The sequence below is a fragment of the Periophthalmus magnuspinnatus genome, chromosome 24 (assembly GCF_009829125.3).
Source record: "Periophthalmus magnuspinnatus isolate fPerMag1 chromosome 24, fPerMag1.2.pri, whole genome shotgun sequence".
NCBI lineage: Eukaryota > Metazoa > Chordata > Actinopteri > Gobiiformes > Gobiidae > Periophthalmus > Periophthalmus magnuspinnatus.
This window is the reverse complement of record NC_047149.1, coordinates 2,414,578-2,438,748: the sequence shown is the minus strand read 5'-3', so window position 1 is coordinate 2,438,748 and position 24,171 is coordinate 2,414,578. Positions and strand designations below refer to the sequence as shown.

The 24,171-nt window shown below is 43.8% G+C and overlaps 2 protein-coding genes and 1 long non-coding RNA gene across 3 annotated transcripts; 2 read left to right on the top strand and 1 right to left on the bottom strand.

Annotated features, from left to right (window-relative positions):
- The first annotated feature begins 2,400 nt into the window (after window positions 1–2,400).
- LOC117393176 (serine/threonine-protein kinase D3-like) lies at window positions 2,401–15,200 on the top strand. The gene is made up of 18 exons (XM_055232378.1): window positions 2,401–2,661; window positions 4,784–4,922; window positions 5,466–5,597; window positions 6,030–6,205; window positions 7,275–7,449; window positions 8,238–8,315; window positions 8,643–8,790; window positions 9,061–9,175; window positions 10,031–10,108; window positions 10,226–10,484; window positions 11,141–11,199; window positions 12,190–12,262; window positions 12,336–12,442; window positions 12,830–12,991; window positions 13,484–13,582; window positions 13,725–13,992; window positions 14,547–14,632; window positions 14,891–15,200. The coding sequence occupies exons 1-18, from the start codon at window positions 2,401–2,403 to the stop codon at window positions 15,080–15,082; spliced, it is 2,607 nt and encodes an 868-aa protein (XP_055088353.1). The 3' UTR covers window positions 15,083–15,200.
- On the top strand, window positions 7,295–8,726 carry LOC129457395 (uncharacterized). The gene is made up of 3 exons (XR_008649234.1): window positions 7,295–7,449; window positions 8,238–8,315; window positions 8,643–8,726. It is a non-coding gene; the product is annotated as an uncharacterized LOC129457395 (long non-coding RNA).
- A 7-nt stretch (window positions 15,201–15,207) lies between the features above and the next one.
- On the bottom strand, window positions 15,208–24,100 carry ndufaf7 (NADH:ubiquinone oxidoreductase complex assembly factor 7). Its single transcript, XM_033990480.2, has 10 exons — window positions 23,795–24,100; window positions 23,275–23,423; window positions 22,420–22,500; window positions 21,509–21,619; window positions 20,500–20,713; window positions 20,189–20,247; window positions 18,955–19,068; window positions 18,154–18,297; window positions 15,887–16,057; window positions 15,208–15,572 (listed from the first exon to the last, which is right to left on the bottom strand). The coding sequence occupies exons 1-10, from the start codon at window positions 23,859–23,861 to the stop codon at window positions 15,348–15,350; spliced, it is 1,335 nt and encodes a 444-aa protein (XP_033846371.1). The 5' UTR covers window positions 23,862–24,100; the 3' UTR covers window positions 15,208–15,347.
- Window positions 24,101–24,171: the final 71 nt, after the last annotated feature.

Below are 24,171 nucleotides of genomic sequence, written 5' to 3'. Positions count from 1 at the left end.
AGCGTGTTCTTTAACACTCACCAAACTATTCAAACCAAACAGGAGGCATAAAAATAATAATAATAATATTAATAATATTAATAATAATAATAATAATAATAATAATAATAATAATAATAATAATAATAATAACGCAAATGATAAGAAAAAAGTGTATTTGTTGAAAATGAAGTTATGCTATTTAAAGGCACAGTATGTGAGAGGCATGATTCCAGGAAAATAGAAAGTTAAAATTATACTTCAGAACATCATCAATGGAGACAGACGTTTAATGCCATAATGTGGAACGGACACACTCACAGTACGGACACATGTTTTTCAGTACAATATGCACAACCCAAATTTGATTTGAATCATTTTTTGGCCTAAAAAGTTCAAGACTGTGGCTGAATACTGCTCTCTAGTGGCAGAAAAGCGCAGGCTCGTTCTCAATAGACGTCCTGCCCACGCGCTGAAATCTGCCTAACACGGATATATAAAGTTAATTATGTACTCATCTGTGTATTTATTATCTTAAAAGCGCTCGCTCCATGATGCTCCTGCTGCAGCTGACAGATCACATGTGTGCGGAGCATGAGCCGGATGTAAACACTGAATAACACCGTGCTGACCCGTGCTATGCCGTGCGTAAATCCATACCGCACTAATCCTGCTCCCGTGACCTCCGCTGTTGTCGCCCCGGGTCCGCGCGCCTCTAACCGGGTCACGCTCCGCCCCCTCCCCCGGTGAGGCCACGTGACGCCCAGGGCAGCTCTGATCACGGAGCCGCGGACAGATCTGATTCCGCCTGTGTGAACCGACCGAACCTCCAGAGAACCAGAGCAGGAGTGACAGGAGCCCGGACACGAGGCCAGCTGCTCCTGACGGGACCGTCTCGCCACCCGGAGCATCCTCTCTACGAGCGCACTGAAGCCTCCACACCGTGAGTTTGGTTTATGGTTCATATCTGTGTAATTGCTGGACCTATCCACATGAAACACAAACTGGAACAAAGGTTAGGTGTTCTCGTTCAGTAAATAAATAAAAAAAAAACTTTCATTGTAGATGTATTTATTGCAGTGAAAGACATAGAAAAACATGCATCCTTACTGTGAACAGCCTTGCATCTCCACAAACCTGACTCTAACTTGACCTGGTAATGCTCTTCCTTGACTTGCTTTGGTTTTAATCTTCCAAAACTCATATATCTTCATGGAGAAAGTTCCGTAGTATGGTTTTAACTTTCTATTCCATGTTATCATGTGGGTGACTGCCACCTACAGAAAGTTACATACTCTACCTTTAACATTTAAAACTTTTACATTTGCTACAGTTTTTAAAATATATTTTCCTTGTTAACAGCAAAAGAAAAGTCAATTCTGTGGCAGGTTTAGAGTCACTTCTTCAGCTCTGGTCAGATTACTGCTGGACACTAGTATTGAAATTTTGTGTGACAATTATCATGGCTAAAATAATTGTGATTAATGATTATATCACGATTGCTGAGCGTTTAAAATGTTATGGATAACTTGAATACTTTCCCTGTTTAAACAAGTGTTATAGTATTGTACTTTGTTATCAGTGGAGGGCCAGGGGAATGAGCCTCACATGGGTCCCCCTCTAATACAAATTCATAGGAAGAGGGTCCAATTCTGGGCCCCCTAAGACCCTGGGGCCTGGGACAACTGACCCCTTTGTCCCCCTCTGTTGACTCCCCTGTGGATAAGTCACTTTTTTCTGCACATTCTGGTGATGGTGATTATCTTTGTTGATGATTATCACGATTATATAAAATGTCCCACTAATGATTATTGTCAACCCTTTTTATAAAGATAAACGATATTATTGTTTATTGCCCCATCCCTAATGGACACTGCCTTATATCTGTCTGAAGGGAGGAGCTAACAACACTGACGCTAACACAACAGATTGTTTTGTATTTGTCTGTGTTAGGCAGTGTCCAGCAGTAATCTGACCACAACTGAAGCAGGGCCTTGGACGAGCAGCCAAACGTCTTCACTCTAAAAACTTGTCCGTGACAGAATTGAATGTATGGTTAGCTTTAGATCCTGAGCGAATGTGGGATTACACAGACAGCGCTACCTATTAATGTCTCTGTCTCTGTCTCTGCTTTGTCGTTTTGTCACACAGGAGGCGCAGGACTGAGCCCAGAGGGACATTGTTTGTCTCTGCAGAGGCTCACAAACTACTTTGGGATTTTTAACTTGGAGAATCTCATTTTATTATTATATATTTTACGTATTAATTTTCAAATTAGTATTATTTTTTATTATAATCATATTTTGGTGTATTTGTTTTTTTTATTTAGCTGATTCTGGTCTAGATACAGCAAACCCAACATCCGATTAGTAGAAATACATCTATTTTTATTAATTTATTTATTTATTTTACACTCTCCAAATGTCATGGAATAATGGCCTCCCTCGCCCGCCTCTGACTGCGCACCTGTCAGACCCTGGCTCCCCTCATGTGCGCGCCCCTGAGCACGTGTGCAGGGCTTCTCATGTGCACACTCCCAGTGTCGCTCATGTGCACGGCTTTGAGGGGGACATGTCCTTCACTCTGCAGATCGGCCTCACTCGAGAAGTCGTGAACTTTGACCCGAGCGATTTGACCCTCAACTCCATCAGGGAACTGGTCTGCTCTCTCACGGACCAGAAGGTGAGTCCACACCTTGTTTAGTCCTGGTTTAGTTCTGGATTAGTCCAGGTTTAGTCCATGGTTTAGTCCATGGTTTAGTCCTGGTTTAGCTCATAAGTCTTTCATGAATAGTATACAATGAAGGCCAGCTACATCAGGGTGGGTGCTCGCTAGCGGGCGCCTGGTGGCTGGGCCTTTCTCCATGGGGCCCAGCCAGGCTCAGCCCAAAGGAGTGACGTGGGGCCATCCTCACGTGGACCCACCACCTGCGGGAGGATCCATGAAAGGCTGGTGCAGAGAGATCTGGGCGGCAGTCAAAGGCGGGGGCCTCAATGACCGGATCTCCAGGCATGGAGAGGTTGAGTGTTACAGGCCAGATCTAGTCGGCCTCACCTCCACGCACAGTTTGGGCTCTGGAACCCAAATCCTTGAGAGGGGCTGGACTCTCCATTTTTCTGGCGTTACCTGCGGGGAGCGGCGGGGAGCTGATGTGGGCTTGCTCAGCAACAGTGACACTTGGAGGGGGGTGATTGGGAAGGGCCTCCCTGATCTGAACCCGAGAAGTGTTCTGTTAATGGACTTCTGTGCTAGTCTCTCGGCTGGCCTGGGAACGCCTTGGGATCCCACCAGAGGAGTCGGAGGACATGTTTGGGGTGAGGGAAATCTGGGAGTCCCTTCTTAGACTGCTACCCCTGCAACCCGGCCCCAGATAAGGGGAAGAAAATGGATGGATAGTCCTGGTTTATTTCTGGTTTAGTCCTGATTCAGTCCTGGTTTACTCCTGGTTTAGTTCTGGTTAATTTTGGTTGTAATGGTTTTGTCACAGCAGCTTTGGGCGGATTAGAGTCAGGAACAGGAAGGAAATCAGAAGCGTATAATGGAAGGGCATCTGGCACAGGGATACAGGAGGATGGGAGGTCATCTGACACAAGGACACAGGAGGATGGGAGGGCATCTGACACACAAGGACACAGGAGAATGGGAGGGCATCTGACACACAGAGCTAAAGAAGGAGGATCTGACACACAGAAGTCAAAGTGAGTGTAGTACAGATTTAATTTTCAGAGCACTGCATTAAAACCATATCTGCTCCATCTGTGACGTCATTAAAAGTACACGTTTCTCTATGTAGTACAGGGATTAGTATTAGTAGAAGTATCATTTACAGTAATAGTATTAGTAGTAGTACTAGTAGTAGTAGTAGTAGTTACAACAGTATCCAGTCTTAATCTGCATAATACGTAACTGTAGTTTGACCATCTGTCCTGCAAACATCTGCACTGTAGTAGTAGTAGTAACACTCGTCAGCAATATTAGCAGTTGTTGTAGTAGAGCTGAAGTTATTCCACTTTAGTCTGGTTTAAAGCTGAACGATTTGGTAAAAAATATCTACTTGTGATTTTTTTGGACAAGCATTGTGATTAGATTTACATTTTAATAAAAGGATTCTGTTCAAAGTTCACATTTTAAACACATCCAGAAAAATTAACTAAAAAATTTACTGAAATCTGAACTGACAAACTAACACAAGAATTACATTTCAGGACATGTTTGTACAGATCTAAACTACAGGGTAAGATGTTTTATGCAGAATAAGACCCCATAGAGACATAGGGAGGGCATCTGACACACAGGGACATTTCAGAACATGTTTGTACAAATCTAAACTACAGGGTTAGCAGTTTTTATGCACATTAACACAAGAGTTTGTTGTTTATGGAGGAAATGATGGGACTTCAAAAACTGCAGCATTGTGTCTGTTCAAATTTTGATTTTGATTCAATTGTGATGAATCTCACAACTCTACTAAGTCATTAAACCCTGGATTAAAAAATTACGGCAGTGAGTCTGGTTTAGTCTGGTTCAGTACAGGACATTTCACTGGTTAGTCTGCTCATCATTCTAAACTAACTTCTCTCTGTCCCTGATGCTGCTCTCGGCCTTGCTCTTGGTCCTGGCTCTGGTATTGAATCTGGTCTTGGCTCTGATGCTGGTCTCGACCTTGATCCTGATCTTGGCTCTGGTCTTGGCTTTGATCCTGGTCCTGATGCTGATCCTGGTCTCGGCTCTGATCCTGGTCTTGGCCCTGGTATTGTCTCTGGTCCTGATCCTTGTCTTGGTCTCGGCTCTGGTCCTGGTTTAGTTCCCGGACTCTGGACTTGGGGCCCTGAAGGAGGAACTCTTGTTGTTCAGACATGACTTGACCTCAGAAAATCTGCTCCAGAAAATCTGCAGTGCACAACAAGTCCAGCAGGGGGACACGGTGGAGGTGGTGCTGTCAGGTAAGACCCAAGTTAGAGCTGGTTTATTCCTGGTTTATATCTGGTTTAGTCCTGGTTTACCCCTGGTTCAGTCCTGGTTTAGATCTGGTTTAGACCTAGTTTAGACCACCTCTCCCCTCTGAGTTCCTTTATTACAAATCATCATTGTTAGCTCTATGTTGCTAATTAGCTGTGCTACTAATAATTCATTTCTACATGTTTTACTCTTCACTGATTCCACCAGGGGGAGCCAAATGACACTCATGAATGATTTGTTACATGGTAATGTTCCCAAAAACCAGCTGTATAGTAAAGTAATCCACTCTATGTCCACTTCTCCATTTTGAGAAGTTTAAAGGAGACATACTGTGCTTTTGTCAGCTGTAGCTTTAACCTATGATACCCATGGAATATTATTATATTTTGGACATTTTAAATTGCAGCACTGATTTAAAAATACTCTACAAACACATGGATAAATACAGTTCACGGTATTGTTTTTATTTGTGCTAAAGTGGATAAAAGTTCTTCCTTTAAAAATGTTGTTTCCTGTTTGTGTTCCAGCTCAGTCGTGTGCTCCGGAACTGCTGCCCCGCCCTCACTCTCTGACCGTCCACTCCTACAAAGCTCCGGCCTTCTGTGACCACTGTGGACTCATGCTGTGGGGGCTGGTGCGGCAGGGGCTCAAGTGTGAGGGTAAGACTGGATTTAGTCCTAGTTTAGTTTTGGTTTAGGCCTGGTTTATTCCTGGTTCACAGTAATACCTCTCAGCTCCTGGATCCTTTTAGCTTAAGGAGGAGCTACTCAGTGCAGTGAGATGGTTGGCTGAGAGAGCGCAGCCTCAGACCTCAGAACCAGATATAACAATAACATAATAATTTCTTTTTCCATATTTACTGTGATGTGACTGATGCTGAGGCAACATGCTCTGTAAAACAAAGTCAAGTGGAAGTACTTTGTGTTTACTCAAGCTTTAGTTTTGTCACATCTCACAGCTTCACAAACTTGGAATTACTAAATATCTTTTTATCAATCTGAGATCTGCCTGATTCAAAAATATAATTCATTCATGATTTAATTAATGAATGTGGACCAGGGTAACCGTGCCTCTTGGTCTGTCTCTTGCAGGTTGTGGGTTGAACTTCCATAAGCGCTGTGTGTTTAAGGTCCTGAACAGCTGCAGTGGAGAGAGGAAGAGAAGGAGGTCCTCAGCTCTGAGTCTGACCTCAGTGAGACTGGACCAAACTGGACCCAGTTCAGACCGGACCAGAGCCACGAGCCTGGACCCAGAGGCAAGTGACAAGGTCCATTCTTTTAGCTAGAGACATTTGACCTGCGCCCACCTCAGTCTAAAACTACAGCAATACAGGAAGATGGGAGGGCATCTGACACACAGGGATACTGGTTTAGTCCTGGTTCAGTGCTGGTTTAGTCCTGGTTCAGTCCCGGTTCAGTCCTGGTTTAGTCCCGGTTCAGTCCTGGTTCAGTCCCGGTTTAGTCCTGGTTCAGTCCTGGTTTAGTCCTCGTTCAGTCCCGGTTCAGTCCCGGTTCAGTCCTGGTTCAGTCCCGGTTCAGTCCCGGTTCAGTCCTGGTTCAGTCCCAGTTTAGTCCTGGTTTAGTCCTGGTTCAGTCCTGGTTTAGTCCTGGTTCAGTCCTGGTTTAGTCCTGGTTCAGTCCTGGTTCTGTCCTGGTTTAGTCCTCATTCAGTCCTGGTTTAGTGCTGGTTCAGTCCTGGACTCTGTAGGTCTCATATGTGTTGTAAAGTGGGTCAGTGTGAGGATAGGCCTGAGTCTATGAGGAAGTGAACACATTTATGTGTCAAATCTGTAAGATGCACATTAGAATTAGGGCCCTGAATACAGAATTGATACTTTACAGTGACATCACACCAGGGGTGATGTCTCCTACATGTATGTTTATGGCGGAATGTTCAGCGGTTACCATGGAGACATAATGCACACATTAGCAAACACAGCTAAAGAAAGATATACAACAGATTTAAACAGCACATTTTCATTTTCCTGTGATCAGTCTGAGTGTCCATGATCCTGTTTAGGAGTTTGATTTTACACAAAAAGGTGAGAGTGACTCACTGAAAAACTGTTGGCCAAATGCTAGCTAGCTTGTGACCATAATGTTATTTGATAGGAACTTGTCTAACAGCACAGCACTTGTTTATCAGCTCACCTGTTGTAGTTCCAACTTCTTTATGGTCAGATTGTGTTCAAATGAAGCTCAGATTAACTTGAATAATGGAGCTTGAGACAGAGAGATGTTGATGACATCAGCTGCAAAGTATCAATACAGAACCTTTCCTGTTATTGCTTTAACTGTAGTTAAAGCAATAACAGCCTCTCTCTGTCTCTCTCAAAGGTCCCCCTAGTGGCTGCTGGCTGCAGGCGCTCCTCTCTGTCTCAGCTCCCCCTGGTGGACAGAAGAGTGAAGGTTCCTCACACTTTCTCTGTTCACTCGTTCACTCGCCCGACCGTGTGTCAGCTCTGTCAGCGAGCACTCAAAGGCCTGTTCAGACAGGGCCTGCAGTGCCGAGGTAAGTCTGCTGTGTGCTGTCTGCATCTGATTATAAAATGATATATTAGGAAGTGTGTGTTAGCATGCTAGTTGGTCTCTGAAAGTTGTGAAAAGTGCTTATAAACTCATCTTAGTGAATAATTAGGATGTTCTGAATGCATAAGGTAAGTGAGGAATAACTTTGGTCCACTGCAAAGCATTTAAAATTAAACTAGTTGTCGTAACGGGTGTGTGTAGCAGACCAAGGGATGCAGACTCGGGGAAAATTTACAGGATTTATTGTTGAAATGGAACAAAGTACAAACAGCGGGTGATCCGGAGGTGAGCAGGTGAGCAGGTGAGCAGGAACACAGGAAACACAGGGACCGGGGACATGAAGGGACCACAGGACGACAGGCAGACCAGACGGGCGTAGGGCAGAGCGGGCAGGAGACATCCAGGGCCGGAGCATGACAGGAACACAGGGATGACAGGAACGCAGGCACGACAGGAACAAGTGAGGACAACAAACACAGCACAGACAGGGTGAGTCCAAACAGATGATCACGCCCCCAGTGTCTTCCCCCATCTCCTCTTATCCATGGCAGGTGTGGTGATTAGCCAGATGGAGAGCAGGTGCGTGCGGGAGGAGCCGAGAGCTCCGCCCAGCTCCAGGTACAAGCAGGTGAGGGAGGGGGAAGAGCACACAGGGAGGAAAACCAGGAGTGGACAGTGCGGATCATGACACTAGTTCTGTTTTTCACGTTTTTAAGACAGTAAAAATCAGGTACAGTGCCTTTAAATAGTATTTTCCATTTTGTTTTTCAGATTGCAAATTCGTCTGTCACAAAAAATGTGCCCCAAACGCCCAAAGAGACTGTCCCGGAGAGACAGACCCCAGCGGAGGTGAGTCTGGACCAAAACTAGAATAGGACCAGAAAAGGACTAAACCAGAACTCAACCAGGACTACACCAGGACTGGACCAAGACTAAACCAAGATGAGATCAGGACTAGACCAAGACTACATCAGGACTCAACCAGAACTTCACCAGGACTGGACCAGGACTAGATCAGGATATACCAAACTAGACCAGGACTAGACCAAGACTAGACCAGGACTAAACCGGGACTAAACCAAGGTCTCAAAGCCAAATTAGTGTTTTAGTATCAGCTGAACTTCACCTCTTTTATCAATGTTTATTTCTCTCCTTTTTCCTTTTGTTTTTACTAAGACCCCGACCTTCAGAGTCCAGAGTCGGTCCTGGGTTCTGGCCTGGTCCTGGGTCTTGGTCCAGTCTTGGTGGAAGAGGCCTCTGACAACGAAGGGCTTGACTCAATTGGACCAGAGACGGAGGTGCAAGAGGACAGCACAGACACCAGGTCTGAAATACTGTTTAGTCCTGGTTCAGTCCTGGTTTAGTCTTGTTTCAGTCCTAGTTATTCCTGGTTCAGTCCTGGTTCAGTCCTGGTTTAGTCCTGGTTTAGACCTGGTTCAGTCCTGGTTCAGTCCTGGTTTAGTCCTGGTTTAGTCCTGGTTTAGGCCTGGTTCAGTCCTACTTTAGTCCTGGTTCAGTCCTGGTTTAGTCCTGGTTTAGTCCTCGTTTAGTCCTCGTTTAGTCCTGGTTTTGACCTGGTCTCTCTCTGGTCCAGTCCGGTGAACATCCCCCTGATGAGGGTGGTACAGTCTGTGCGTCAGACGAAGCGTCGCAGCTCTGCAGTGGTGAAGGAGGGATGGATGGTCCACTACAGCAGCCATGATAACCTGGTGACCATGACAACACAACACCATTACCATGACAATGCCATGACAACACCACACCTGCACCACACCTACAGCAAACCACACACCTCATCTACACACAGGGGATTTGGAACAGCCAAAAATCTCACAAATTTGTATTGCTATTTTGCAGTTGATGTCATCAACATCACATGGAGGTGTGACGCTACAGTTAGCATCACGTGGGGGTGTGATAACTGTAGGCACTGCTTTGTCTGAAGCTCTGTTACTCAACTCAAACTTTAACACAATCTGATCATAAAGTACTGACTTAGCAGGAATTACAGGACAGGACAGTTTATTTGTGGTGTTAAACAAGTCCCTCTCAAATAACAATATAGAAGCTAGCTAGCATTAGCCAACAGTTATTTAGTCAGTCACTGTCACCATTTTATTGAAAATCAAACTCCTAAACAGTACCATGAACATTTGGATTGATCACAGGCTCCTGAAAACATGCTGTTTAAATCCAGCTTGTATGGCATTTCACAACATTCTTAAAACTTTTTTTGGCAGTGTTTGCTAATCCGCGCATGTGTGATGTCTCTGCAAAGTATCAATTGGGAAACTGGGGTAACACTTCACCCTGAGGTAGACCCGAATGAAAAAAAAACAACAGGCTGTGCCCTGTTGGACCAGGCCTTTACTGTGTGGATAAAGTCTGATAATAAAATGGTTTATATGCGATAATAAACTGGTCTGCAGAAATGAAGTCCAAATATTTCTTTTTACTCCAAAGTAAAGTTGTAAACCTGGAAAAACACATGGACGTGATTACAGAACATTTAGCTGAAGTCACAGCCCATCCTGCTCATCACGGCTTCACTTTGTTTCTTTCAGAGGAAGAGACACTTCTGGAGACTGGACACAAAGAGCCTGACTCTGTACCAGAACCAGACCGACTCCAAGTTCTACAAGGTCAGGACTGAACCAGGACTGAACCAGGACTGAATCAGGACTGAACCAAGACTGAACCAGGATTTAACCAGGACTAAACCAGGATTAAGGACTTTCAGTAATATTCCCTGTTTCCAGGAGCTGCCTCTGTCTGAGATCCTGAGGGTTGACTCTGCTGTGGACCAAAGCCCAGATCTAAACCAGCATTCCAACTCTGAGACCAGAGCGGGGTTTTCCCTGGTCACCTCCTCTGTGGTCTACTACATTGTGGGGGACTCAGGAGGAGACTCGGGTGCAAAGTCCGTTTCAGATCCTGGTCCAGAGGTGCAGAGCTGGGAGAGAGCCCTGAGACAAGCTCTGCGACCAATTGCAGAGACAGAGAGACCAACCCAACAAGGTGAGTACAGAGAGGAGCAGACACACTAAAGCAAGAGTAAAGGAAGACTAAAGCAGGAGCAGACAGGGGCAGATAGGAGCAGATAGGAGCAGACAGGAGCAGAAAGGAGCAGAGCCAGAGGAGGAGATGGGACCAGAGGAGCAGAGCTAGGGGAGCAGAGGAGCAGAGGCAGGGGAGCACAGCCAGAGGTGCAGACAGGAGCAGAGCCAGAGGAGCAGATAGGGGTGGGGACTCAAACAGATTAAGGGGATTTTCTGCTCCATTTCTCAATTTTAGATTCATCGGAGAATTTCCTTTCATCCTTCCATTAACGGTTATTACATCTGTTCACACTTATAAAATATTTGTCCTGATTCAGTCCCGATTCAGTCCTGCTTCAGTCCCGCTTCTGTCCTGGTTTAGTCTGACCTAGTTGTGTATTGATTGTTGCTTGTATTCAGTATTGATTGAAAAGGTTTCATTCTGCAGTTTCACACTGACCACAGGAAGTACAGTGTTTTTAATGAACAATGACCGTTCACTCTGAGAACATCTGAAATCCAAAAAAACATTTTGGAGGCAGAACTGTGGCAGGGTGGGGCTCAGTTGTGTAAAGCTGATTGACAGCTGTCTTAGTCAATCAGACAGCTGTTCTTACTTCCTGCTCTGCCCTTCAGAGGAGCATGCCGAGGTCGGGTCTGACAGGTGCGACAGGTCCCAGGCGCAGCAGAAACAGGTGAGTTTGACCGATGTGATAATTCACCGTGAATATAGACACTTAAAGCACAAATACAAAAAAGTGTAATCACTTTGAATCAGCATCACATGAGCAATTATGGGAACTGTGCAATGAGTGTAGTGTGCAATTTGTGGAAATGTTCAATGTGTGGAATGTGCAATGTGTGGAAATGTGCAATGTGTGGAAATGTTCAATGTGTGGAATGTGCAATGTGTGGAATGTGCAATGTGTGGAAATGTTCAATGTGTGGAATGTGCAATATGTGGAAATGTGCAGTGTGTGGAAATGTGGAATGTGTGGAATGTGCAATGTGTGGAATGTGCAATGTGTGGAATGTGCAATGTGTGGGAATTGTGCAATGAGTATAGTGTGAAATTTTTATTTTTATCCTTTCGTGACCTCAGCCCTTTGGACAGCAAATGGAAATTAGGAAAAAAAAATTGAAGAGAATTGCAGTAAAAAGTTGCTCTGTTCATTTATGACCTCTGGACTACAGTTTTGTAGATCCAGGCTAGGTTACCACAACAATGACTCCTCAAAGTTTATTTTTGATACTTTCCAGCTGATGTCATTAACATTCCCTGGGGATGTGATGCTAACTGTAAGCTCTGTTCTGTCTGAAGCTGTTACTAAAATTAGACATTAATCTGAGCTTTGTTTTAACGCAATCTGACCATAAAGACCTGACTTATCTGAAATACGACAGGTGAGCTGAGCTTTGTGCTGTTAAACATGTCCCTTTCAAATAACGTTACAGCCACAGTCATCATTAACGCTCGGATTGATCACAGGAAAATTTTAATGTGTCATTTAAATCCATTTTGTAGTTTTCAGACAATCTAAAAAATGTTTTACCAGTGTTTGCTAATGTGTGCATTGTGTCACCATGGTAACTGCTGAACATTCCGCCAGAGAAATAAATGCAGAACACTGCAAAATACGAATAGCTAATTTCTTGACCCTTGTTTGTGGTTGTGCATTGTTCAGGACATCAGCTCTGTGTACCAGATCTTCACTGATGAGGTTCTGGGCTCAGGGCAGTTCGGGGTTGTTTATGGAGGTAACTTTTTTATACATTTATTCTATAGTAAAACTACAGCAAAACTTCACAGACTGACTTTTTCTGTTATCAGGGAAACACAGAGAAACAGGGCGAGACGTGGCAATTAAAATCATCGACAAACTCCGCTTCCCAAACAAAGAGGAGAGTGAGTTGAAGAACGAGGTGGCCATCCTGAAGGTACTAATACTGATACTATACTGCTATTACCGCTACTACTACTGATAATACTACTACTAACACTGCTACTACTAGTACTGCTGCTACTGTTGCTACCGCTACTTATCATAACTATTGTGCAATCAGCATTTCAGTTTTATGCAGCTAAAATCTTGACAGTGTTCATCCAGGCACAAAATGAAAGTTTAGTTTGTCTCTATATTTTGGATAGAGTTTCTGTGCTGCTGACACAGGCAGAGGGACTCTGTTTTCTACTTTTCTGCACAAACTACAAGTTAACTGATGTAAAACTATCATAAATATTTAGCACAGGTACTAATCACCTATTCACCAAACCAAGTCCGAATTAGAAAAACACATATGGGCTTTGATCTAATGTGTTTTCAGACAGTGCAGCACCCCGGGGTAGTGTCACTCCAGGCCATGTTTGAGAGTCCAGAGAAGGTCTTTGTGGTGATGGAGAAACTTCAGGGCGACATGTTGGAGATGATCCTGTCCAGTGAGAAAGGCCGCCTCCCTGAACACACCACCAGGTTCCTCCTCACTCAGGTCAGACCATAGGCTGTATATATAAATGGACATAGCTAACCCACTAGCTGCTGCATTCCAAACAGTAAGTGATCATGACCGCGATTTGACTCCATTGGCTCTGGCTCCTATTAACCTTCTATTGAAAAAGCGTGGCCTCTCTCTGTGTAACTGCTGCTGTCAGGTTCATCATTTTGACCTTAAAATAGTTTTAACTGGCTCTACTACTGGCAACAGTGATCTTTGAGGAAACGGACCTTTCAACCTCTGTGATTGAATGAGCTAAAGTGACTCATGGAGCCGACCGCGGCAGTGCCTCACAGAGGTGGCAAACCTGGATTCTGCACTGGCGTGCTCTTGGCTGCGCACTACATACACATGAAGGGAATTCTGAGCAGCTCACGGCGTCCTGTGTGCACAGGCCTTTACTGTAGCACCATGGGACAACAGTACAGAATGCCTCTTTAATGGACAAACTGGGACACAGAATCTTACTCTTGTATTCCTCCTCAGATCCTGGTGGCTCTGAGACATCTGCATTCTAAAAACATCGTTCACTGTGACCTGAAACCAGAGAACGTCCTCCTGACTTCCTCTGACCCTCTGCCCCAGGTCTGAACCAGGACTAAACCAGGACTGTACTAGGACTGAACCAGGACTGAACCAGGACTGAACCAGGACTGAACCAGGACTAAACCAGGACTAAACCAGGACTAAACCAGGACTAAACCAGGCCTTCTCCCTCTTTCCTCAGGTGAAACTGTGTGACTTCGGCTTCGCTCGTATCATTGGCGAGTGTTCATTCCGGCGCTCGGTGGTGGGCACGCCGGCCTACCTGGCACCTGAGGTGCTGAGGGGGCGTGGCTATAACCGCTCTCTGGACATGTGGAGTGTGGGCGTGATCCTCTACGTCAGTCTGAGCGGAACCTTTCCCTTTAATGAAGACGAGGACGTTAACGAACAGATACACAACGCCGCGTTCATGTATCCAAGCAAGACCTGGAGAGAGGTGTCCAGACAGGGTACGTGCCCAGGGGGAGGGACCAGACCAGTTATGTGTTTGAGGGAGTGGTATAGGGCAATAGGGTGCCGCCATTGTCATTTGAGTTGTGTTATTTTGAATGGGACTGATCTTGATAAATCAGTTCTATAGAGACAGAGCTGTTTTAAATCCTCCAGAGAGTCAGTGCAGTGTGATGTATCGGTCACATGAACATTGAACATTTTATACAAAATAGCACTACTTTATATCAGATTTTAGTGGAGAAACTTTTCTTCTTTGAAATGAATGGGAGTCCCACTTAACTGAAAGTGCCACCACAAAGAATGGAGCATTTAGAGGCAAAAGTGGGCGGGGCCAAATAAGGTCAGTAGTACAGAAAATCTGGTTTACAACTGTAAACGGCACTGATTACAGTTCTCCTCCTAAATGAAACCAAGATATATCTATAATAACTGAAGACAAGATGAACGTTCACAAAATCATGGTCTTGCTGCGTCCTTTATGTACGGCTCAAAATAAATCACACTTTTTTTTTTTGTTTAAAAATGTCTTTATTTTTGTTTTTCTCAACAGCGATCGACCTGATCTCAAATCTGCTCCAGGTCAAAATGAGAAAGAGACTCAGCGTCGACAAGACCCTCAGCCACCCCTGGCTCCAGGTACAGAAACAGACCTGGTCATGGTCTAATCCTTCTAGTCCTAGTTTAGTCCTGGTCTAGACTTGGTTTAGGCCTAGTTTAGTGCTAGTTTAGTCCTGGTTTAGTCCTGCTTCAGTCCTAGTTTAGTCCTGCTTCAGTTTTAGTTTAGTTCTCATTTAGTTGTTGCTTATTCTTGATTTGGTCCTGGTTTAGTCCTGGTTCAGTCCTCGGTTAGACCTGATCTAGTCCTGGTTTAATCCTGATCTCTCTGTGTTGCAGGACTATGAGACATGGTTGAACCTGAGGGAGTTCGAGCGAAAGTTTGGACAGAGATACCTGACCCATGAGAGCGACGACCAGAGATGGGACCAGTACAGAACTAAACCAGGACTGGACCAGGACTGGACCAGGACTGGACCAGGACTGGACCAGGACTGGACCAGGACTGAACCAGGACTGAACCAGGACTGAACCAGGACTGAACCAAGAACAACCCTGGACAATTGGAAGTAAACCGGGAACAGCAACTGCACTGAGGAATCATAGGAAATGGAGTTTCTCACAAACAAACATTATACATTATTCATGTATTTTATTTATTTATTTATTTTTAATAAATGAACCTGTGTTTTTGTAAGATGAAGTGGCTTGGAGTCTCGTTTGCCCTGGACATCTGGAGCACAGGGAGGGTCAGAGCAGACTAACCCCAGGACAGGGAAAACTTGTCATATGCACTTTAAGCGTATTTGAGCTCTGTGAATCCGGCCACAGGGAGCGGGGCTGGCCTTTGGGTCTTGTCAAGGTTTAGTCCGGTCTGTGGTCTCGGTCTCTGGACTCGGCTCAGGGGCAGGACTCCGAAGAACTGGAACCTCTCTCCCATCTGCCCCGGGTCCATGAGAGTGTGGTAGGAGCGCAGCAGCTGACAGCGAGAGGCCAAGTCTGGACAGTTCTTCAACAAAACCTGAGACAACAATAAGCGTTAGTTTAGTTAAAGCATCATTTTTATAAGTCTATGGTGGCTTGGGCCAGAAAATTGCCATTTCATGTCCCAAACTAGTATCAACCCTATTTAGTCACAGCTTTGTCCTGGTCTAGTCCTGGTTTAGTCCTTGTTAAGTCTTTGTATAGTCCTAGTTACTTCTTGGTTTACTTCTGGTTCTGTCCTGGTTCAGTCTGCTTTGCTCCTTGTTTAGATGTCTCTTTCAGTCCTAGTTAAGTCCTCTTTCAGTCCTAGTTTAGTCTTGGTTCAGATCTCATTTAGTTCTAGTTCCTTACCTGCAGTCTTGCGTCGATGCCCATATTTCGGAGGAAGCTGTTTTGACTGACAGGTCCAACACAGGCCACGCCCCCTGCACACCTGCGCAGGTAACTGAAGTCCACATCTGCTGTGAGGTCAGCTGACCCCGGGGAGGTCAACACGTCATGGAGCTGGTGATCTTTGAACCCCTGCACAAACAGGACATGTGACTACTGAGGGGATCAACATAGACAGATTCCTTCCTGATTTACTAAAGCAATAATGCAATTCAAATCAATGTATGTTATGATTTGATTGGGAAAGTTCCTCACAATGCTTCAACACAGAAAGAAATAATTTTCTTGAAACCCATGAATATTCTGGGGTGGTGTCGCTCCAGGCCATGTTTGGGGCAACAGTGGCTCAGTGGTTAGAGTGTTGGTCCCCCGACCGGAAGGTCGGAGAATTGTAGTAGTACTGACCAAGTTCTGTTGTTGTGTCCTTAGGCAAGACACTTCACCCACATTGCCTAGTATGAAAGTGGTTTGTGTGTGAATGATTGGTGATGGTCGGTGGGGCCGATGGCGCAGATTGGCAGCCTCGCTTCTGTAAGTCTGCCGTAGGGCAACTGTGGCTACAATAGTATCTTACCATCACCAAGTGTGGAAATGAATGAATAATGACTATAGTGTAGTGCTTTGAGAGGCTTTGACAAGCCTGTAAAGCACACTGCAAGTGTAAGCCATTCTGGTTTTAAAGGTCCTGCAAAATTCACTCATGTGAACTTTTAGTCATGTTGGAATATTCTTACCTCATCAAAAACAGACCTGGAGCTGTGTTTTGTTTCATTCACACATGTTTGAGTAACACTTTATTATAAGTCTGACTACAGCTCCAAAGCTCAAAATTCTCTGTTTCAAGTTAACCTCTACTTTTTACCTTTAGTTCTGTAGAGATTGGCAATGACCAATCACCTGTATCACCACGTGACATCACAAGGTGGAACAGAGTGTTTTATGTTTTTGTTTCATTCACATATGTTAAACGTGTGAATGAAACAAAAGACAACTCCAGGTCTGTTTGTGATGAGGAAACAACATTATACATAGATCAGAAAATAGCCTAATATGGCCCTTTAAACAACCTTAGAGTATTTAAACGTGTGATAGATAGAACAGTTTAGAATTAGCTGCAGATAGCACATGCTAATTTTGTCACAAAGTAATGCTTTTAGAATCTAGTCTTTAGGAATAAAATTTAATATTTACACTGTCACACAAAACATTGAACCCACAGCTTTAGGCATTGGTTTTACTGTATAACTAAATAGTAATAAATTATTTGTGAAGAGAGCTTTGCCTGGCCCTAGTTATTAACAGGTTGGATTTATGTGACACCGTAACATTGCAATCTGCCCAAAGTTTAAACTGAGCTGAAGAGAGGTCAGAGTTCAATGGTGGAATATACTTTCAAGGGGGCTTTTTCCCATATTCTAACGCTGTTCCTTCATCAAAAACATGCCTGAAAAGGTTTTAGATGGCCGATTTTTCTTGTTTTGTCTGATTTTATCCTGTTGTTTTGTTTTTGTGTGTAGGCAGCACGGTGGCTGAGTGGCAACACTCATGCCTCACAGCAAGAGGGTTTGGTTCGATCCCCAGGTCGCCCAGGCCTTTCTGTGTGGAGTTTTTCATGTTTCTCCCCGTGTCTGGATGGGTTTCCTCCGGGTACTCCGGTTTCCCCCATCAACCAAAACATGAACGCCCTTCGAGACAACTGTTGTTGTGATTTTGGGCGTTACAAAAATAAATGAATTGAATTGAATAGATGTCATCCATGCATTTTTGAGTATTTTAGCAATCTCTCCCGAGCCCTGTTTGAACCCTACTTATGGTTAGCTATAAGATTCTGTACAAGGCTCCACCCACAAGCCGACATTATCCATGCTCCCACACAACAACTCTCCATAAAAAAAACATGATATAAAACAATACAACAGCTTCACAAGCCCAACACAATGTGCAGTAGTTTTATTAGTGGGATGCACACTGATTGTGTTATGATAGTGCTCTGCAGGAGGAGTGAGTGTAGAGAGCAAAGGGAGGGGAGGGAAACTTATTGAACATGTGAATATGTTGTTGTCTGAGATTATAGCATTTTCAAAACAACAGGTAATATGGTTATCTAAATATTTTTAGCAGTTAATACCCGATTGTAGTAAAATCCCCCTTTTTATCTTTTCACCTTAGTTTTGATATAATATGTAACATGTGTTAGATTTGCCATAGTCTGTGAGAAGAGACTTTACTCTGAAGGTGTCAGTCTTGGTCCCATCGTGTCCATAGTCTGCGATAAGAGCAGCGCCTCCCCTTTCACTGATCCTCTTCGAGAGGTGCTGCAAAACCACACCCCCTTCTGCACACACTTCCACATGCTCACGACGCTCCCCGGGCTGAAGGAGAGACAAGAACCAGGACTGAACCATGACTGAACCATGACTGAACAAGGGCTAAACCAGGACTGAATCAGGGTGAACCAGGACTAAACAGGGACAAAAATGGGCTGATGCAGGACTGAACCAGGATTAAACCTTCTGCACAGAATTAAGCTGAGAAAACCTTGTCAGTATGTATGGCCTGTTCGGGTCACGTGATTGCAGACATTGAAAATGTAAGCAGCTACAAAGGAATTGTGCTCATCCCTGCACATCTGTGATTTATTTGCATTTATTTATTCACCAGGTCACATTAGGTTCATGTGCAGATGTTCAAACTGTTGAATCTTTTTTGTAATCTTTGTGGACAAACCAATCACATGTCTATAAACAGACTTTTTGATTGTGTTACTCTGTTTTATGCTTGAGTATAAATCAACTGTAAACCATGTTTTACTCACCTGTAGTAGCAGTACGAGTAGTAGTAGTAGTAGTACTGGCAGTACTAGCAATAGTAGCAGTAGTAGTAGTAGTAGTAAAGGTAGCAGCAGTAGTAGTAGTAGTACTACTGGCAAGAGTAGTAGCTGTAGCAGCAATAGTATTTACCTTTATGAGAAAATTAGTAGCATTAGTAGTATTAATAGTGGTGGTAGCAGTAGTACTAGTAGTATTTACCTGTATGAGAGTAGTGGAGGCCAGCGTAGCGTTTGGAGACAGCACAAACCGTAGCTGTTCATCTCTATCAGGGTCGATGTCCACGAGGACCTCCCTCCAGCCTCTGGGAGTTTTCTACAAAAACAAAGCATTTAAAACACAATACTAACACAACACCATCACAGAACAAACAGGAGATGATATTAACCACACCACCACCACCACAGAACAAACAGGAGACGATATTAACCACAACACCACCACAGAGCAAACAGGAGACAATATTAACCACAACACCACCACCACCACAGAACAAACAGGAGTCGATATTAACCACACCACCACCACCACCACAGAGCAAACAGGAGATGATATTAACCACAACACCACCACCACAGAACAAACAGGAGACGATATTAACCACAACACCACCACAGAGCAAACAGGAGACAATATTAACCACAACACCACCACCACCACAGAACAAACAGGAGTCGATATTAACCACACCACCACCACAGAGCAAACAGGAGATGATATTAACCACAACACCACCACCACAGAACAAACAGGAGGCGATATTAACCACAACACCACCACCACAGAACAAACAGGAGATGATATTAACCACAGCACCACCACCACAGAACACACAGGAGACGATATTAACCACAACACCACCACCACAGAGCAAACAGGAGACGATATTAACCACACCACCACCACAGAGCAAACAGGAGACAATATTAACCACAACTCCACCATCACAGAGCAAACAGAAGACGATATTAACCACACCACCACCACAGAGCAAACAGGAGACAATATTAACCACAACTCCACCACCACAGAGCAAACAGGGGACGATACTAACCACAACTCCACCATCACAGAGCAAACAGAAGACGATATTAACCACACCACCACCACAGAGCAAACAGGAGACGATATTAACCACAACACCACCACAGAGCAAACTGGAGATGATATTAACCATAACAGAGCAAACAGAGGGAGCGATGAATTGCAGTGTCAGCTTCATGTGACACACTTGTAGTGTGACTACTGTATTCTAGGGCACATTGAAGGAGTTATGAGGTTTAACCATATTCTTTGATGTTTCCCAGTAGTCCTCTAACAGGACACTGTAGAGTTCTCCTGACAGTTCATTGGTGCAGAAAGGGCTGCAGCTGATTACACAGTGTCAGAGGGGGGGAGAGGATGTGTTTGTGTGACAAAAGATGAGGTTATGTACCTGGAACTTATGAATGGGCAGAGCATCAAAGAACTCCTGAGCCACATGGACACTGAACCCTGCGAGAGAGAAAGAGAAAAAGAGGAGAGAGGGAGAGAGAAAGACAGAAAGAGGAGAGAGAGTCATCATCTGAGAGGAGATATCTGAGTTTAAAGTTCTCCTCTCTGAGAGGAGAACTTTAAACTAATCCAAGAATCCCATGCATTTCAGAACATGTTTGTAGAGAATAAGACCCCATAGAGACATAGGGAGGGCATCTGACACAAATGGATATAGGAGGATGGGAAGGAATCTGACACATTTCTTCTCACCTGGGGGAACGTCCTGGATGCGTTTGTACCACGACACCTGCAGCCCGTCGGGGGTATTTCCACGGCGATACACAGGCTCCTCCCCCTCTGTGGTTACATGACTCTCACTTCCCGTCAGTGCCTGGGCCTGCAGCGCACTCAGTACAGGACTCACCTCCACCAGGTGAACAGAGACCGAAGCTCCGCCCATCACCGACCTGAGCTGATGCAGCACCTGAGTGAGGGGCACTTTTACAGACGGGGGACATTCTGTGCACTCACATTTTAAAGAGGGGGTATTTTACTATGGGGTATTATGTGCCAACACAATAACATATTTAGATCATCATGTTTCCTTTAATAGTTTTGAAAATGCCCCCTCCCTTTGCTCTCTGTGCTAATTCACTCCCCCTTCAGAGCACTATCACAGCACAATGCATCCCACTAATGAAACTACTGCACATCACATCAAGTTTGTCAAGTTGTTGTGTGCAGTGTTGCATTATGTTTTTGTATATTTATGTAGAATTATTGTGTGGGAGCATGGGTGACATAGGCTTGTGGATGGCGCATTGGACTGAATCTTACAGCTAACCGTAAGGAGGATAAGAACAGGGCCTGGGAGAGATCGTTAGATTACTCAAACATGCATGGATGACATCTAAAACTTCTTCAGGCATGTTTCTTGATAAGGGGACAATGTTATAACATGGTAAAAACTTTATTTGCATAATACCCCCTCTTTAAAGATTCTACCAGCCAGATATTTATGGTGATGAAAACTCAACACACAGTATTAGAACCAGCAACCCTCTGGTTCATCTGCAAATGTTTCAAGGGAAAGATCTTGATGGGTAAATGTAACTTTTCTTTCATTATTGTGGTAATGTTAACACGGGCAGTTTATGGGCTGCCCTGCGCCTTTCATTGCTCTTAATATCATTAATCAAGCTCTACTACTATGTAGAGCTTGATCAACTGTTGTGTTTTCCGTTACAATGGCCATAGATACAGAATCTGAATGTCTCACTCTGAGGATGTCTTTGGTCAGAGAGCCTTTTCCTGGACCCAGTTCCACAATCTGCACCTGCTCCGGATGCCCTGCCGCCATCCATTCACTGATGATCCACACACCTATTAACTGTACACAACAATAATAAAGAGTAGCAAATATACAAGCCACACTTCATTTAACTGTACAGAGACAACAATACTGAACAGTAAATACCCTATTGATACTGTGAAGCTGATGTCATCAACATTCCTTGAGGGTGTGATGCCAACTGTAGTCACTACTCTTAGGCTACTCTGTAGGCTTTGTTTTTGTTTGTTTTAATCTGAGTTTTGCTTTAACACAGTTTGACCAGAAAGAGCTGACTTAGTTAGAACTACATTAATTATACACAATTTTAGTCACTCTCACCTTTTTATTGACCATGGATGCTCATATTGATCACAGGCTCCTGAAAGTGTGCTATTTAAATATTTTTTGGCTGTGTTTGCTAATGTGTGCATTGTGTAACCATGGTAATTGGTTATGGTAACATTCTGCCATAAACATACATGCAGAACACCCCTAGTGTGATGATACTGCAAAGTATCAACACACATTCTTATTGACTGAAGGAATATAACACAACAAAACAGTAAATACAGAGAAAGTGCATTTATGTGACATGAGCACATTCAGAATCCTTTGAGTTTAACCTGAGCTGAGACAGGTCAGAACTCTCAGGTGGAGTTCTCTGTCAGATGCAAATTTGTTGACCTGGTATATGGTTAATATCTCTGTCTCTCTAGGCCTATCTACATGAAACAAAAACTGGCAAAAAGTTCAGCCTCTTCTCTGTCAGTATAAATAAATAAGTGGTGGTACTATTAAATCACAAAGGCATGCTTGTTGTCAGTTGGAGTTTTCATTTACATGTGGAAAAGTCTGACCTCTCCAAACATCTGGCTGATCTCCGGAGAAGTGATGAAGTCTCCCTCTACTCCCAGCATGTTGTTCCTCACATAGTAACCCTGGAACACACCACTCAGGTATTTATTAACCATTAAAATACTGTGACTACCTACACTAGAGCTGAGAGATTAACAATCAAATCAAAATCACAATTTGAATGGACGCAATTAGCAAATCACAAATGCAATTTCTGAAATAACATATTTTTTTCATTAAAAAAAAAAAATCGCGTTATTCTGCATGAAACTGCTAACCTTGTAGTTTAGATCTGTACAACATTCTTGTATTATTTTGTCAGTTTAGATTTCAGTCTTTTTGTCAATTCTTCTGGATGTGTTTAAAATGTGAACTTTGACCAGAATCCTCTTAGTAAAGGCCCATATTATGCTGTTATCTGATCGATGTTAAAAAGTTGTTACCTCATCAAAAACATTCCTGGAGTTGTGTTTTGTTCTTCTCTGAAGCGGAAAATGTCATGTCATATGGTAAAATGGGAAGTGCTTCACTGTGTTTTTAAACACTGTTAACTTGAGAACTACCACTAGATGACATCACAAAGTGGAACATTTTAATGCAGAGTTACACAAACGTGTCAATGAAACAAAACACAACTCCAGGTATGTTATTGATAAGGTAACAACATTGTCACATGGTTAAAAGTACACAAATCTAGTTTGTGTAATATAGGACCTTTAAAACATAAACCGCAAATCTAATCGCAGTCACAATGGTTGTACACAAAAATTAAATACATTTCCAAAATTGTTCAGCCCTAGTTTACTCAAATGAAATATTAAATCCTAAAGCTGTGATAGTACTAAAGTGGTCCTCACAGTGACAGGGTTGGTGAGCACCTCCCGCATGTACTCGGCCACAGAGATCGGACCTGTCGACTTGATCTTAGATGTCAAGTGTTTCAGCATCGAGGGGTGGGGCTTGTTCTCTGCAGGTGAACAGGTGCACAGGGGGCGGGGCCATCGCACTGCAACAACAACAATAGTGCATCCTCTGCTCCATCTGATCCTCTTCTCTGCAAATCTGCTCCATCTAATGCTCTCTGCACCCTCTACTCCTCTGACCCTTTCCTCTGCTCCATCTGACCCTCTCCTTTGCACCCTGTGCTCCTCTGACCCATTCCTCTGCTCCATCTGACCCACTGCTCTTCATCCTCTGCTCCTCTGCTCCATCTGACCCTCTCCTTTGCAACCTCTGGAAAGGATATGGTCAGATGGAGGGTCAGGGGATAATGCATTGAAACCAACAGATGTTCATTCAAAAGAAGTCTTAAGAATTGTATGGTTAATACATTTGCTGTAAAGAGCCACAACGTACTATTTCTATGGTTGTTCTCACCTGCTGCAGATGGACTGAAGACTTTTTGGGCCAAATGCCGCGTTTTAAGACCGACAAACAGTCTCATCGTGCTGTATTAACGCTCAGCTGTCACCTCCGTGCAGAACCCATGTGACTTTAGCTTAAGTTAGCTTCTGTCAATGTTTACGGCAAAAACATAAATTAAAAACGAAGCTTTAACTTTAAACAACAATACAGGTGAACGACCGAGATTGTGGACTATTTGTAGAAGTTATTTTACATATTAAAATGTCGTTGAGTTTGGCGGAAACACAGAGCTAACAGGAGAACAAAGCTAGCATTAACAATGACACAGGAAGCTGGGTTTTCAAAATAAAAGATCAGATTTTAGTATTTATGACATCAAATAAATAATT

Excerpts from the sequence above, each read along its gene's own strand:
- ndufaf7 (XM_033990480.2), bottom strand. The coding sequence starts at position 23,861 with ATGAGACTGTTTGTCGGTCTTAAAACGCGGCATTTGGCCCAAAAAGTC. Across the intron at positions 22,501-23,274 it reads TGCTCACCAACCCTGTCACT|GGTTACTATGTGAGGAACAA; the intron begins GTGAGGACCACT and ends GGTGTGTTCCAG. Across the intron at positions 20,714-21,508 it reads TGACCAAAGACATCCTCAGA|GTGCTGCATCAGCTCAGGTC; the intron begins GTGAGACATTCA and ends CCCCTCACTCAG.
- LOC117393176 (XM_055232378.1), top strand. The coding sequence starts at position 2,401 with ATGTCATGGAATAATGGCCTCCCTCGCCCGCCTCTGACTGCGCACCTG. Across the intron at positions 12,992-13,483 it reads CCAGGTTCCTCCTCACTCAG|ATCCTGGTGGCTCTGAGACA; the intron begins GTCAGACCATAG and ends ATTCCTCCTCAG. Across the intron at positions 13,583-13,724 it reads CCTCTGACCCTCTGCCCCAG|GTGAAACTGTGTGACTTCGG; the intron begins GTCTGAACCAGG and ends CTCTTTCCTCAG.